Source organism: Oryzias latipes, chromosome 12 (assembly GCF_002234675.1).
Source record: "Oryzias latipes chromosome 12, ASM223467v1".
In the NCBI taxonomy this organism is placed as follows: domain Eukaryota; kingdom Metazoa; phylum Chordata; class Actinopteri; order Beloniformes; family Adrianichthyidae; genus Oryzias; species Oryzias latipes.
The window spans coordinates 17,997,855-18,012,408 of NC_019870.2; the positions used below are offsets into that span (position 1 = coordinate 17,997,855).

At 36.9% G+C, this 14,554-nt stretch overlaps 1 protein-coding gene across 9 annotated transcripts in view; it reads left to right on the forward strand.

The window, feature by feature from the left end:
- LOC101157380 (ankyrin-1) overlaps positions 1–14,554 on the forward strand; it is a 75,852-nt gene that overhangs the window by 14,812 nt on the left and 46,486 nt on the right. For all 9 annotated transcript variants that reach the window (XM_023960469.1, XM_023960470.1, XM_023960471.1 and 6 more), the window contains one exon: positions 13,882–13,983. In XM_023960469.1, coding sequence (XP_023816237.1) covers positions 13,882–13,983 — 102 coding nt within the window. The remainder of the gene's footprint in view (positions 1–13,881; positions 13,984–14,554) is intronic.

Here is a 14,554-nt window from a genome sequence, read left to right on the forward strand (position 1 = left end):
TTCTTTTTAAGTGTTATAAATAAGTTTTCGAGTTACATTTATTGTGAATACACTAACATGGCCATGACTAATGTGTAGCGATGTCTGACTGTTTTTTCTAGGCGTTACAAGCAAGGTTGGGAGTTAGAGTAGTCACAGTAACTTTTGTTTTAGTGGTATCAGTCTTTTTTTTATATGTTGCACACAAAGTTGGAAGTTACAGATATTGTGAGTGGACTAATGAGGCTAACATGTAGTGAGTTACAAATAAATTTTAGAGTTATGTAAACGCAGTTAAAAATGGTTGTGTCCAAATTCCTTCACTATTTAGTGCACTTTATTGTGCGTACCATTTTTAAGGGATATTAAAATCTGCAATTTCAAAACTGAGTGCCGTAGAAATTCTCCCGAATTCTCTGTGAAAAAACAGAGAATTGTACATATCTATATATATATATATATGTATATATATATATACAGCATATGACTTGTGCTGTGCACTCTATAGTGGGAAAAATATGGAAACAGTTGACAGTTTTTTTCACCTCATTGATCAGAGTTAAGAATGTAATTTTTTTGCTGCTTCATGGTCTTATCCCCCCTACCGTCCTATTATCACCCTCCTACCCCCCTCTCTCTCTAACATCCCTCCATTTTCTTCCCTTCTTTCCTTTTCCGTCCGGTCCAACACCCAAGATTTTCAAACATGGTTGAAATTAATAAAGTTTGGCCTCAATTACAAAAGGGGTTTATTCAGACATACCTCTGGTTTGTATGAAGATTAATAACCCCTATTGTTAAAGTAAAATATGTCCAACAGAAGAGGCCGTCAGCTCTCATCTGTCTGCCCAGCTGTTGGACAGGACAAGTTAAAAAAAAAAAAAAAAGAATGTAATTTTTTAAACTTAATTCTTTCTTTACATGATCTGGTCTTTATATTTGTGTGTTTGTTAAAGTAGGATAACGTCTTTTTTGCTCACTGCAGCGGAGGCTGCTTCTTAAAGTTTTATAATCTTCCTTTTGTTTTGATTGATTCAAATGTGTTCTTCTTTTCTAAACATAGATTGCATTCACTGTGGAATGACTATGCAGAATTTGAATGTTCTTTTGGGCTGTCCTGCTGCTTCGACATCATTAGAAGACGGCTTGATAAATTTACATCCACAGCAGTATCTACCATGGGTAAATCTTCTCATTGGCATATTTTAGCAGCCGGTCTGACTGATCAAGTTTGAACTAATGTGGCCAAGAGCTGTTATGATTATACAAAAGCTCCCTAATGCTATTTTATTAGGCAACCGCTGACCTTGCTTCAGTTTTCTTGAGCAAGACACTTCATTGAAACCAGCCTCTGGAGGAGCCGCTCCACATCCACACATCCACACAACCGTGACCTCCGACCTCCCCCTGTCAAAATCTTGCAAGTTAGAAGAAAAACCTCTCTCCGGGGTGGCATAGCTCAAAGACCGGTATATCTTCTGTCCCACTCAGATGAGTTACTTTACCACAGCACTAGTATCTCACAGCTCTTGGACACTTTCAAAAATTTCTGTCTGCTTTTGGCTTTTTGAGCATTTTTAGCAGCCAAACCAAATGCTAAAGTTCTGTTCTTGAGAATGGCAGTTTTTTACACACTTAGGATTTTTGATAAAATGTTATACATGTGGTGTCGTGTAGTTTTTACAGCTTCAGGAAAACACTACCTCATTCATTTGGAAAAGAGCACTATAAGAGGAATTTCCGGTCAATTTCTGCACAAGACTTTTAAGCTATTTTCACACTAGAGAATCATGTTTAAGTATACGCTTCTTGAACCACATTTAGCCCGTGGTGTTCACACTGGACTGGACTGATAGCTCAAATCTGTCATCAACTTATCATACTCAATAGTTAATAGCCTGTAATCTATGTTAGCGTGTAGCTGCCAGCGCTCAGAAGATGCATAATAACATTGGTTTTACTACTTTAAAAAGTCAAGCAAAAACAAAAAAATGTTGTTCTTCAGAGTACACCCACGTGAGGAAATGGGTTTCTTCTCCGCGCCACAAGCAGGACACGGATCACCCTACTGGCAGAGTGATAGCCAGCCCCAAGTCGCTACGACTTCTCCTTAAAAAAAACCAAACACCTTTGGACACCACAGCTCCAAATACCCCTACAATTAGAGCAATAGGGAGGAGCCTGAAGGGTAGGGAAGCAATTAGGAGTCAGCCTTGGTGTTATTTAATTCCGTCTGGAATCAAACCGCAAATATGAATTTCTGCTTCATGGTCAATTTTAAAATAGATGAAAAGGGAATGCCTTCCATTTGGCACTTCCAAATCTAAGTCCCTGATTGGTCAGAGTTTGACGTGGTTTAACTTTCAACGCAAGTTCAATGGCCCTGCGTTTTGTGCCTAAGGCCCAAAAACATTGTGAAAATTTGCGTTGCTGCACGTGAACACGGGAGTTTTAAATGCGGAAGTCCAATACACGCATTTACGTGCATCTATGCAGAGGTTGGTGTGAGCGTAGCTCTGGGTCTTTTCCACCATCTTTAATCCTGTCTCTGTTTAACTCTCATATTACCCCCCCTGTCTGCTTCATGCCTGCCTTTAGCGGTGCTTCACAGGGACAGACTCTCAGCCCTTCCTGTCTTCCTCTTTCCTATTATCCATCCCCTCTGCTCCTCTCTTTGCTGACTGCCTGTCTCCTACATATTTGCTTGATGGGAAGTTGTGCAGTCAATGGTCATGTGCAGCTGACTGCTTCATGTTAATGACGCACACAACTTTCCGACAAAACGGCTCCCAGTTTGCGAACGTCTCTCTGCTATATTGTTTCTGCATGTTTCAATGCAAATTGTACTACTTATAGTTGTGAGGGCATTTATTCTGTCATTAATTGTTAAAAAGTCTCACACTTTCCACTCCTTTTTTATAAAAATATTTTATAACATTTAATTAATTTATGTTAAAACAGAAAGAAATCCTCATAGAATCGCACTGAGCACAAAACCAGTTATGTTTTTCCTCATCCATGTTTCCATCCATATGTTTGTTCAGAGGAAAGATGCTTGAGCAGATTTACGACGGAATGGTCAGGAGAGGAGCACAGGACCACAGATGGCGCGCGTCATGATGATTTATTATCCAGATGTCATTTGATAACATAAAAGATTTCGAGATCCAGTGAGAATTTTGTGCCCAAATGGAGCATTTCTTTCAAACCTTAAAACTTTATTTGAAGAGGCACAAAAGAAAGATCTTCAGCTTTACGCATGAATATGGCACGTTATAAAACCAAAATATCAAACCCACCATGATACCATGATAAACAATGTAAGTGAACGTAAATGTATATAGTAACTCTAAAAAATCTTACTGCCTTAATTTTCCTAGAACAATTCAGGCATTGTTTAATATTAGTTCTTGTGCGGGACCTCATCTGTTCATTCATGAGTAAAACAATTCTGTGCAAGTTACTCTATAAAGACTTTAAAGACCCACTCTGATGAAAATCATGTTTTTGGTGTTTTTTGCATGTTCTTGTGGCATTCTCATGATGGAGGATCTGTTGCTCAAAATTTCATTTCTGAGTATTTCTATATTCAATGAATGAACAAGTAAAAATGCAGTGGCCTGCAGTGAATAAAACATGGCCCACTTCCTGAAAACCTCCGATTAGTTGTTAGTTCTGTGTGTTTTTCAGCTAATCTTGAATGAGCTGACAGCCTTCTCCCTGTGTGTCTCTTAAAATGTGCCTTTCTAACATCAGCAGTGCTGGCAGTGTAGCCAAATTTCACCCAAAATACTAAAACGAGGCAAAGAGCCAAGAACATTAACAGTCCGATGACGTCAGGAACAGACTGAGAAACAGCTTTACCCAGCATGCTTTGCTGATAGCTTTCTGCTTATAAATATTGAAACATGAGAAGAGAGAAAGTGGGGGCACAACAGTGATGGGACGGGGAATCAGACAAAGCTGTACAAAGTCTTTAGAAAGAGGAAGCTAGAAGCCTGGTAAAGATATGTGGAATGGCTTCCTGTTACTGGTTTACAGTTTACAATCTTACACATTTTTTTGCAACTTTTTTTTTTCTCTCTTTTTTGCCATAATTAAGGTTTATAAGAAGAAAATCTACACTGTCCACACTGCTTAATGTGTGTTATTCTTATGTTTACCCAGTTTAATTAACACATAAAGGTGTACATCTGTCTCGTCATACACATAAAGAATTCACCCAAAATAAACAAATATTTTACCAAGCCCCAGACAGGCGGCCCACCACCACCCAGGAGTCTTGAGCATCCCCCGCCCCAGCCCCAAGCAGGGCAACTATAAAAAAGGGTGATTTGCTCAGTTAACCAGAGCAACTCTGATGCATTTGCACATTTATTTTTGTAACAGAAATTACGCCTTTTTTATTATTAGAGAAATGTTCCATCTTCATTAATCTAAAGGATTTTATTTTTATTTTCAAAAAATGTTAGCTTCTGAATCATTTTTTTGATCATCTATCTTTGAAAACATCCATATGTTTATAAATAAAATAAATAAATGTGATTATAAATGATAAATAAAAAAGAAATAACAAAAAAATCAATAAAAATCTCAACTTTTCCATTGTGCAATTTTTATCTCAGTACATAAAAAAAATACTTTTGAAGTGCAGGTAATTATGCAAGAAAGTACTTTGCAACAACAAACACTAAAAAAGAACATTTTTTTCTCTCTAGTATGTCTGTCTTTCCTCATCCCTCAAACTTTTTTTAAACCATATAATTAAATAAGAAAATAAATGTAAACTCAACCCAATTATAAACCATAAAAAACTGAATTATGAATTTCTTTGATGCTACACGTTATGTATTAGTCAGTAACAACATGACTGCGTGCATACATTTGTGACATTCCCTGGGATAGTCTTTTTTTTTAAACACACTTACATAATCTTATATTGGATTCAGCAGTGGTGTGCTCATTTCCTCCTATAATTTACTGTATGTGTGTAGATTTAGGATATTTTGCTACTTTCTATTGTCACAGGAGGAGTGCTTGAGTGTGTGAGATGTTCATGTTTTTGGCCATTCCTGTAAAAAGGCTGAGGAAAAGCATCCTTTGATTGTAATGGGCTGCAAAAGCAGGGGCCTGACAGAAGCTATAAATATTTTAGAAGCTCTGTTTTAGTGCAGGAATAGAGAAGACAACAGGAAGTCTCTGGTTTTGATGTGTCTTATCATTTAACTGTGAAGGATTTTTGTATTTCTGCATAGCAATAACATTATTTAAAGCATTAATCACTCTTGAACTTTTATTTTGAAGGGAAATAGATAATAATTATTTTATGATTATTTACATTTTAAGAAAACAGAAAACTACAACTGGCTGAATCTAGCCACAGGGGTTGCAAGCCAGTAACTTCTGTGCCGGTCCCAAGCCCGGATAAATAGAGAGGGTTGCGTCAGGAAGGGCATCCGGCGTAAAAATTGCCAAAATAACCATGCGAATCATCCACAACACTTTAGAAAACTACAACTGGCTGCATTTGTCATCAGAGAAATGTGCTGCAAGAAAGACAATATACAGCAAAAGCTGGATATACGTTAATGAGAATGATATTCCTTGTTGCTGCTGGCAGTGTAACGCTCACAGAAACCTTTAATTACATGTTCACAACCATGTTGCGTGTATAATGCACACAAATCTGCCTGTTTTTAGTGTTAGCTCTGAGTAATAAGTGCAGGATGACCTGCATCTGTCTGCAATGAAAAGGCTGATTAAAGCTAAAATGTCTAAAAAAAATGACATTTTGAATAATAGGAACGTAGAAAGTCAAGTGATGGACAAACTGGATTTCAGTGCGAGTGAAACACCGATTTGACAGAGAATGAATCTGTAACAAAAATGTCTTATCCAAATTCAAGATCTGCACACTCCACAGTTTCATTGTTGTCTCTTGAGAAGAGCTGTCTAAATTCAAAGCAATCCTTGACCGTGACTCCATCGGATGTCCATCACATCCTATTATAAGATGAGTGTGGTCCTGGAATTTGGACTCTGACAGAAAATCAATGCCAAAAATCTTGAAATAAACTAAGAAAACGCAGAGACATGCTGTCAGGCAGATGGTAGGACAAAAAACTTCTTAAACATGCAATTTATTTATTTATTTATTTATTTAGAAGAGAACCTCAGGTGCAAAAAAAAAAACCCACTTGGACTCTTTTATACTGGGAGCATATTTCATGTGTTTTTTCGATGCGTCTCTCCTAAGTTCCCACTTTTCCTGCTTCATACCATCGTATGAATCACACCAACAAATTATACACTTCAAAAATAGATGAAAGATTACAAATACAATAATAAAAAGCTAAGCAGATAAAAATGTAAGAAATCAAAACATAATCCCAGAAACCAAAAAAAAAAAAAAAAATGGATATATTAAAAAACAAAACACAACAAGAAACCGGAAAAAGTAGGTACAGTGGGACATTGCTGATTTGATGGTAAGGTTTGAGTTTTTTTCAAATGCTTCTTCAATGTCTGCATTCTAAGGAGTTTTATGATTAGTAGGGAGCATATCCAGCATCAGTTCATGCCAAAAAAAAAAAGATCAGTTGAAAAGATAAACACACATCATCCAATCACCGATTTCTAAAAAAATTAGAAATCAAAATGAAATGTAAAATAATGGATATTTATAAATTTAAAAATGTGGTTTCTTATATTTCAGTTTTGATTTTCAAAATGTAATATTTTTTTAATTATTTGTTTTACTTTTTTATTTGTTGTTGCGATCTTTACTATGCATTGAGTGATTTGTTGATGTGAATTGCACTTCAGGGCCACCTCCATGCTCCTGCTTGTTGCAGGGAACAGTTTCACACACTACTGAACTTTTCCTTCACTTTTACTGTATCAACCGACACAGATCCAGGAAGATGTGCCTGCTGTTGATGAAGAAACCTGGTCTGTTAGTGAGCTCACATCCTGGCGGCTCAGATGCCCTGAAATCGTGCCCCTTTGTAGTTATGTAGATACGGTCTGTCATTACCGCCGCTGATTACATCTCAAACCTCAAGTGGGTTCGAATGGAAGAGGGAGGTGAGAGGAAAGCCGAAACGTTTGTGCAGAAGCAGTTTGTTCTGCCTCTGCTCCGGTCTGAAGGGACCTTTAACCCTTGTGCTATCCTAGGCACTTTAACATTGGGAGTTGGGTCATCTAGACCCACTAGACAGTGCTCTGAACCTTTTTTCTTCAATGATTTGTGATCTTCACTGGTGTCCATGATTACATGAAATCTTTCCACCTTTATCCACCTTTGTCATGGTAGGGAGAACACGTCAAAGTAAGGGTGGGGTCATCTAAGATAGCACAAGGGTTAAGGCTACCGAAGCCTTTTGGGTTCATAGACAGAGCAGTACAGTCACTTTGCCTAATGTACCAGTCTCTCGCAACCAATTATCCTTCATGCTGCCCATTGTTGCAGCCAGTCTCCCACTCTCACATCCATCTTGCACTCCTGCAATGTTGTTTATCCATTTATGTATAAGTCTGGGGCAGATTAGGAGCATAAAAAGCTCCCGTCTTTCAGGGCTTGTGCATTCCGCATGTGTGGTATACATGTCCTGCAGATGGTTCATGTTTGTTTCGTTCACAGATTTTCTCCATCTTTCAGTTGAACCTGAAGGAGTTGGGTGTTAAAAAGTACTTTCTTCTGCACTGGATAAGAATGCAAAATACTAATACCATATTTTCCCTTTAGGGCACACTGGATTATAAGGTGCACCGTCAATAAATGGTCTATTTACAAATTGGGTCATAAATAAGGCGCACCCAATTATAAGGTACATTAAGCATCAGTCTGTCAGACAGACTTTTTTAGCTGCATTCAGAGTAACTCTAGAACTTGTTCGGTCGGAGTCAACATTTTTATGGCAACCACTCTTGTCAATCAGTAGTGAGTTTATTGGAAGTCCACTCCTCTACCACTTAAAAACGGGCTTAATCTGTCAATCAAACATTTCAAACGTTTAACATGGGCCCAGCGGGCACAACATGCTTTCATTCAGGCTTCTAATTAACCAGTTTATGACTTGAATAATTTGCACTACAGAAGAAATACCATGAAAAAGCACGGGGATTAGCAAGAACATGTTAAAAAAGGTAGTGGAACAAAAATTGGGATTGGGATATTGAATTTATTTCATTTTTGCATTATTTTAAGTAGTTTGTTTAAGTTGGTCTTTTGCAATTGGAAACTCCATTGTTTGCATTTCATTTCATTTGATATTTCTTGGTCCTTTTCCGTCTTTTTCCTTTGCCTTCCTGCAGTGTTTCTAACTCTTTTGTTTTCCTGTCATTGCCTTTGGTGCAAACGTCCTACACTTTCCTTTCTGCATCAGTGTTTCTCACTGGGAGCTAACATTCCTGTGTCTGTCCCATTATGGGTCTGAGGTTCCTTAGTGTTGCTGTCATCTGTGTTAGTGGACTGTCTTTGTAAAACCATATGAGGGTTTATTAGTGTGATCCATCTTCCCTCCTGATGGTGCCAACCCAAACATACTGTGCGTCAGTGCAGGTATTTTTAGTTTTGAACTGCATGTGTGTTGGTGTGTGTGTGTACGTGTATCATGCTAGTTTTTTTTTTTTTTTTTATCCTTTGTGAATGACTTTTTTGTCATTGCTCTTAGTTACAAAATATTCTTGCTCTCTGTACTCAGGTGTTAGTTGTTACTCACCCAATACCATTCAGAATAAACTCCCCAAAAATTACTTTTTTACTTAAAATATTAAGAACAAAATCATATTTACATGATATTTTCTGGACTGTAAGGGGCACTAAAAAGCCTTAAATGTTTTAAAAAAAAAACGAGGTTGGATGTTGTTATGAATACACTAACGGGGCTAATTTGTACGGAGCCCGTGTCATGACATTAAGATATAAAATATATCTTGTTCCCACAGATTATTATCTCGTTCGCACGAAATACTATTCCGTTCCCACAAGATACTATTGCGTTCCCACAAGATACTATTCCGTTCCCTCAAAATACTATTCCGTTCCCTCTAAATGATTAACTCTTGCGAACGCAATAATTATGTCGTTCGAACGCAATAATTATTCACGTCATAAGTCATTTACGCGGACATGCTCTCTGTACGCCGGCAAAAGCCGCTTTCAGCGGTAACTTCCGTGTCTCTGTGACCCATATTCGTTCAAAAAAGGAACATGAAAAACAAAAATTGTCACTTTATTACTGTCTCAATGAATATAAGAAAAATATCAAAAGATTTATGATAACTAGGCTGCTTTGTCATACGATAGCTCCTGCTAAGCTACTACTAACTCCGCCGCAGAGCTAGTAGTAGCAACTGGCTGGTCGGTTGACAGATAGCTGATATTGTAGTTTAGGGTCGAATAGGAGTAATAATATTCAGGACTTGTCTTTTATTAACTTTAGCAGTCAGTTGCTTTACATTCGAAGGCTGTTAGGCTACATGCTAACTAACTAGCCGATCATTTATCCTGTTATTAATTTACGTCATAGATTTACAGCAGATACCTTCACATTTCTGTATGTGTGTGTCTCATTACATTGCATTGAAGACACGGAGGATGTTTAGAGAACAGATTTATTTATTTTAAAAAGCACAGAAGCATCCATCGTATTCACATTCATTCACATGATGATGATCTGGTACGCCCTCAGTCATCTTGCTGCAAAAGCCGCTTCCTGCCGCTACTTTCATGTCTACATATGTATATATATATATATACATATAAATATATTTAGGGAGAGAGAGAGTCACATACGGTATACATAAATATATATATTTATTACAGCCAAACAACAGGAACATAAGGAAGGTTTGTTTGGCGTTGACTAAGTCATGGTGCTGAAGTGAAGGGCTGCATGTTAAACTTTGAAAAACTGTTCCAGAACTGGAGCAACACGAGGAATCATTTAAACCGCAAGTGACAGAAACTGTCACTTCAATGAGAACTAATATTGAGTTTTGTCAAAAAAGAACCACAGAGCGAATAATTGTCAAAGGATTTCAGGAAAGAGCATTTTTGGTTATTTAAATTGACAGGCCTTTTCGCAAAAATCCAGACAGTGGCTCAATCTACTATCATGCAGTCAGATGCAGACTTTACTCAAACATGTGGTCATTGTGTTTAGCAGCCAGGATTAAACAATGACATTTTTAAAAATGGAAAAAAAAAACAAATGTAAATAAAGTTTTATTAATTAGGTCCGGCTATCATTTCAATCAGAAAACATCCCTTTGGAAGCTTCCTCCATCTGACCTCACACCTCATTGGTCAAATAAATATTTTTGTTTAGAATTATAACCAAAAACATCATTACCACAATAAAAAAAAAGAAAAATTGGACCTGATACTACCACACAAGTCCTTTTATTTATAAGTTTGTACTCAAAGGCCAGGAAAGTGTTTTTTCTTTCCCCAATTTCTGCTAACTGGAGGTGACCCCTGAGGAGTTAGATTCTGACACCCCTTGGTTTTACTAGATCAAACAAATGACAGTCAATAAACCTTCATCTGCTTCGACACTCACACAGACTTCTGTTTGATTTTCTGGGAATTGATTAGTCTTTTCACGTCTGTTACTAAAACTACCTTCCTTGACTGTAATCATTTCCTGGCTTTGATGTCTGATTTTCGTCCACTGCTACAGAAATTACCTTCTCAATTTTTTTTCACTGCACTAATTAATACAGGAAAGAACGATCTGATCTTTTTGAAATGGGAAAAAAAGATTATTTTTTTCTGTGGCAGGGTGCTTCCATCACTTCATCTCTCATTCATGCATACACAAGGCTTTGAGACTAAATCTAAATAATATAGCGACACCATAGATGCTGTGCTGTGATGTGAAAAACTATAGTTTTTTATTTTTTAAAAATCTGGCAAAGTTCTGAATCCTAACCAATAGCCAGATCACTCGAAGTCAGACTGTGAATTAGCTTAGTAATCGATCAAGGTGCCAACATCCAAAGTATGTTAAATTATTCAATAGCACTTGGAACAATATTACAGTTTCATTGCTATTTTTCTCAGTGACTGTCAGCTCAGTTCACTGAAATGGGGAAATTAATAAGAAATATTGAGTAGAAAAGGAATCTACATTAATGAGAGCCCGGTTAGACGAGGATGGCGTCTTTGCAGTGCTGAGTGTGCATGAAGGAGTTTGAGTTATTTTATTATTTGCTGCAACTGAAAGTATAAATATAGTAGACGAGCAGAAAGAGGAATAAAAAATAAGTATAAAAAAAAGACTGCAGTTTAACAGCAACACGGATGAGAATCATGGAGTTAGCTTCCAGAATTTGATGCCAGAATTCTCACTCCCTGCCTAATTTTGACACAAAGCAAGCCTCATAAAATACTGCCGAACAAATATCTGACAAATTCAGGAACATAAAAGCGGTTTTAAGATGCATTGGTATTGAGTCGTGAGGAAAAGGATGAACACAGAGAGACTTTGTAAAAAGGAGTGCAGCACAGGGAAAACAATGGGGAAAACAGTTGAAGAGTTACCTGGGGAGACGTTCGGATGCCTAATTAAACTTAAAACTCATATCATGTAACATAAACATAGATTTATTTGAATGATTAAAAAATGCAACATTGAATTAAACACTTAGCATTCACTTTTGATGTCTTTAAATACAGGACAGACAAGTGTGAATTTGTTGTTGTAAACATTTCCTATGAAAGGTTTATTGTATTTTTATTTAGATTGACTGATTTTATAGTAATCTTGCTTTTTTGAAAATTTGGTGCCCCCATTTCTTTTTATTTCCTTTAACTTTTTCTGGTGTCTTTCAGTGGCTGAAAACTCAAGTTCTGCAGAACTTCACCAATGTTCTTTGGACACTGGCCGCCTTATTTTCAGAAATGTGCACTTCTATTGGTTTGCTTTTGGTGCTGGCATATAACACTAGTTTAACCCCATTGACTGTATATGAAAACCAAATGAGTGCGACTTCACCCATAGAAAATGGTTTACTTCCTGTTCCAATCAAAGGAACCCATTCATTTGCCGTTTTTTGAAATATGGAAGCCGCCATATTGGAGCCAGGCATCCTCAGTACATTTTTACGGAAATCACTCTCGCCAATCAGGAGTGAGCTTGTTGGAAGTCAATTAAATGTTTTCGAACATGAGACATGAGGCCACATACTAGCACTAGAGAACCAATATCATTAAAACATGAGGATGAGCAAGAACATGCTAAAAAAAAGGTATTAGAGCAATAATGGTTACTCTGACAAATAAAATAACTGAGATAGAGCTGTTTATTTCTCAATATTAGTCTAAAGGATTTTGGCTTTTTTGGAGCCAGCAGGTACTTCCTGTTTGGAATGAGAGGGATGGGGGCTTGCTCAAACCAGTAACCACATACAGTCAATGTATTTGGTCAGTTTATGTATTTGTCTTATTGCTATTTATTAATTTGTTACTCAGTACTTACTTAATGAATAAGCTATCAGCAGCAACAAAAACAAAACAAAAAACACTTGCAAAACGAAAAAAAATTATGAGCAGACAAGTAAATGAGTTTAGCTTTGGTTTTGGGAAAACAACCTAGGCATAAAACAATATTTATAAAAAAGGAAGAAAATGCAATACAAAAAAAGTGTATAAAGAATTTCAGAGCACAATATATGTAATGAGTTATCAAGGAGAATTGTTCATTGTGTTATGTAAAAGATCATTATGCAAATATAATCAAATACACATATAGATGTAAATTTTAGGTGTCAGTTTAAAAAAAACAGTTACATATAATATAATAAATGATATTATGCATTGTAGTTTATTACAAAATTATAAGAAAAATCTTATGACAGAGATGTTTTTTTGTTTTTTTTAAATGCGTATCTTTCCATATAAATCCTCTTATTCACAGTATTCTTAATAGATGCATCCATTTTTCTTGATTTTACAACTGTCTGGACTGAAATATTTGTTTTGGGGTCAACGGTGAGCAGGTGGCTGACAGAAGTAACCTCATTTGTTTGTCATGTTAAATCGAATTCAGGGCAGCGATCACAACATCTGGACCAGGGGGCATCCCCCCACGAAAAACTGGAATCTTGAATGAAAATCAGAGGCATGAGAAGTGTCCGTCATTTAAAATGGCAGAGGATATGTTTCAGCTATTCAGCATAATTAAGGCACTAGGGAATGGCAGCTCAAGCAGATCCATCATCATCCTTGTTACAGGGCTGCTCGGAGGGTCAGGAGAACGGCACGGTGCGTGTTATCGCCCCCCCTTGGGCATTTAATAAATCTCATTGTTGAGGTCAGCGTATTTCCATCTTTGGGGAATGAATGGATTGCAATGTGGGCGTGCGAATGCTGACACACGCCGACATGCAGACCAAAGAAACATCCCGTCTGAGCTCAGACAGACAGCGAGCTTTGTGGCGGAGTTTGCTCTGAAAGCTTGCCAGACTGATGGTGTGGGCGAAAATGTGCAGCAAGGAGTCATTTTTCTGACTCTTGCTAGTGGAAGAGGAGCTGTGGATCCACAGTAGTATTATATTTCCGCCACATCTCTTGTTGTACAGCCTCAAAGCAATGTATAATCATTGCAACTGTTTCAATAAATAAAGTAATGAGGCTTTTAGCCAGACTTTCGGGTTTTGAGAGCATGTATGATTTGCAGTGTTCTTTCAAATCCCCTATTGTTTATTAGTCCTTCATAAAATGTATTCATTTTAAATAAAAAATAAAAATAAAAAACATATTCTCTGAGTTACTTTGCAAAACTGTTTGTTTTTTTTTGTCCTGAGCTTTAATTCTCCATCCTTCATGATGAAACATCAGCGTCCTAAACTTTGTGCACCTTTGTGCACTCGATGTTTTTTCTCTTTCTGCAGGCCGATGCAGCCACCAGCTTCCTGCGAGCAGCTCGTTCGGGGAACTTGGACAAGGCCCTGGACCACATCAAGAATGGAATCAACATCAACATAGCAAATCAAGTAAGATGCCTTTCATCACCTACCCAGAATAAAAGAAACAGTTTTAGTTCATATCAGGCTGCCAGGATTAAATGGTTCAATAGCTGCTTACTTTGATATAAGTTATAGGTTTTATTTTAGAAACAATTCACATTTTGAGCATTCAATTTATCTCGACTGGTGCAGACTTTACTCTGATTTGAAAACCATTTTAACAAAATCCCAAACATTATAAAAAAAAAAATATATATATATAAATATATTTACCTTGCTTAACTTGTTCAGTAAAGCTGCAGACTATGGGCAACACCCTCACTGCAGAGGTTTTCTCCAGAAATGTTAACATTATTTTATTTTCCCTCCATTTTCATCCATCTATCCCAGACTAAGGCCGTCTTTAGATGGTTAGTTTAAATTGTACATGTTTTATTTTGTCTGTCTTCTTGTTTTTAACTGTACAGCAGTGTGGCATGAAAATTATTTTTAACAGATTAAGTTGAAATTGATTTGATTTGTAACTTTGCTCAGTAGCAAAGCTAGGGAAAATTATTTCTTTTTTTAGTCAGATCAAAAAAAAATAATTCAACTTAAA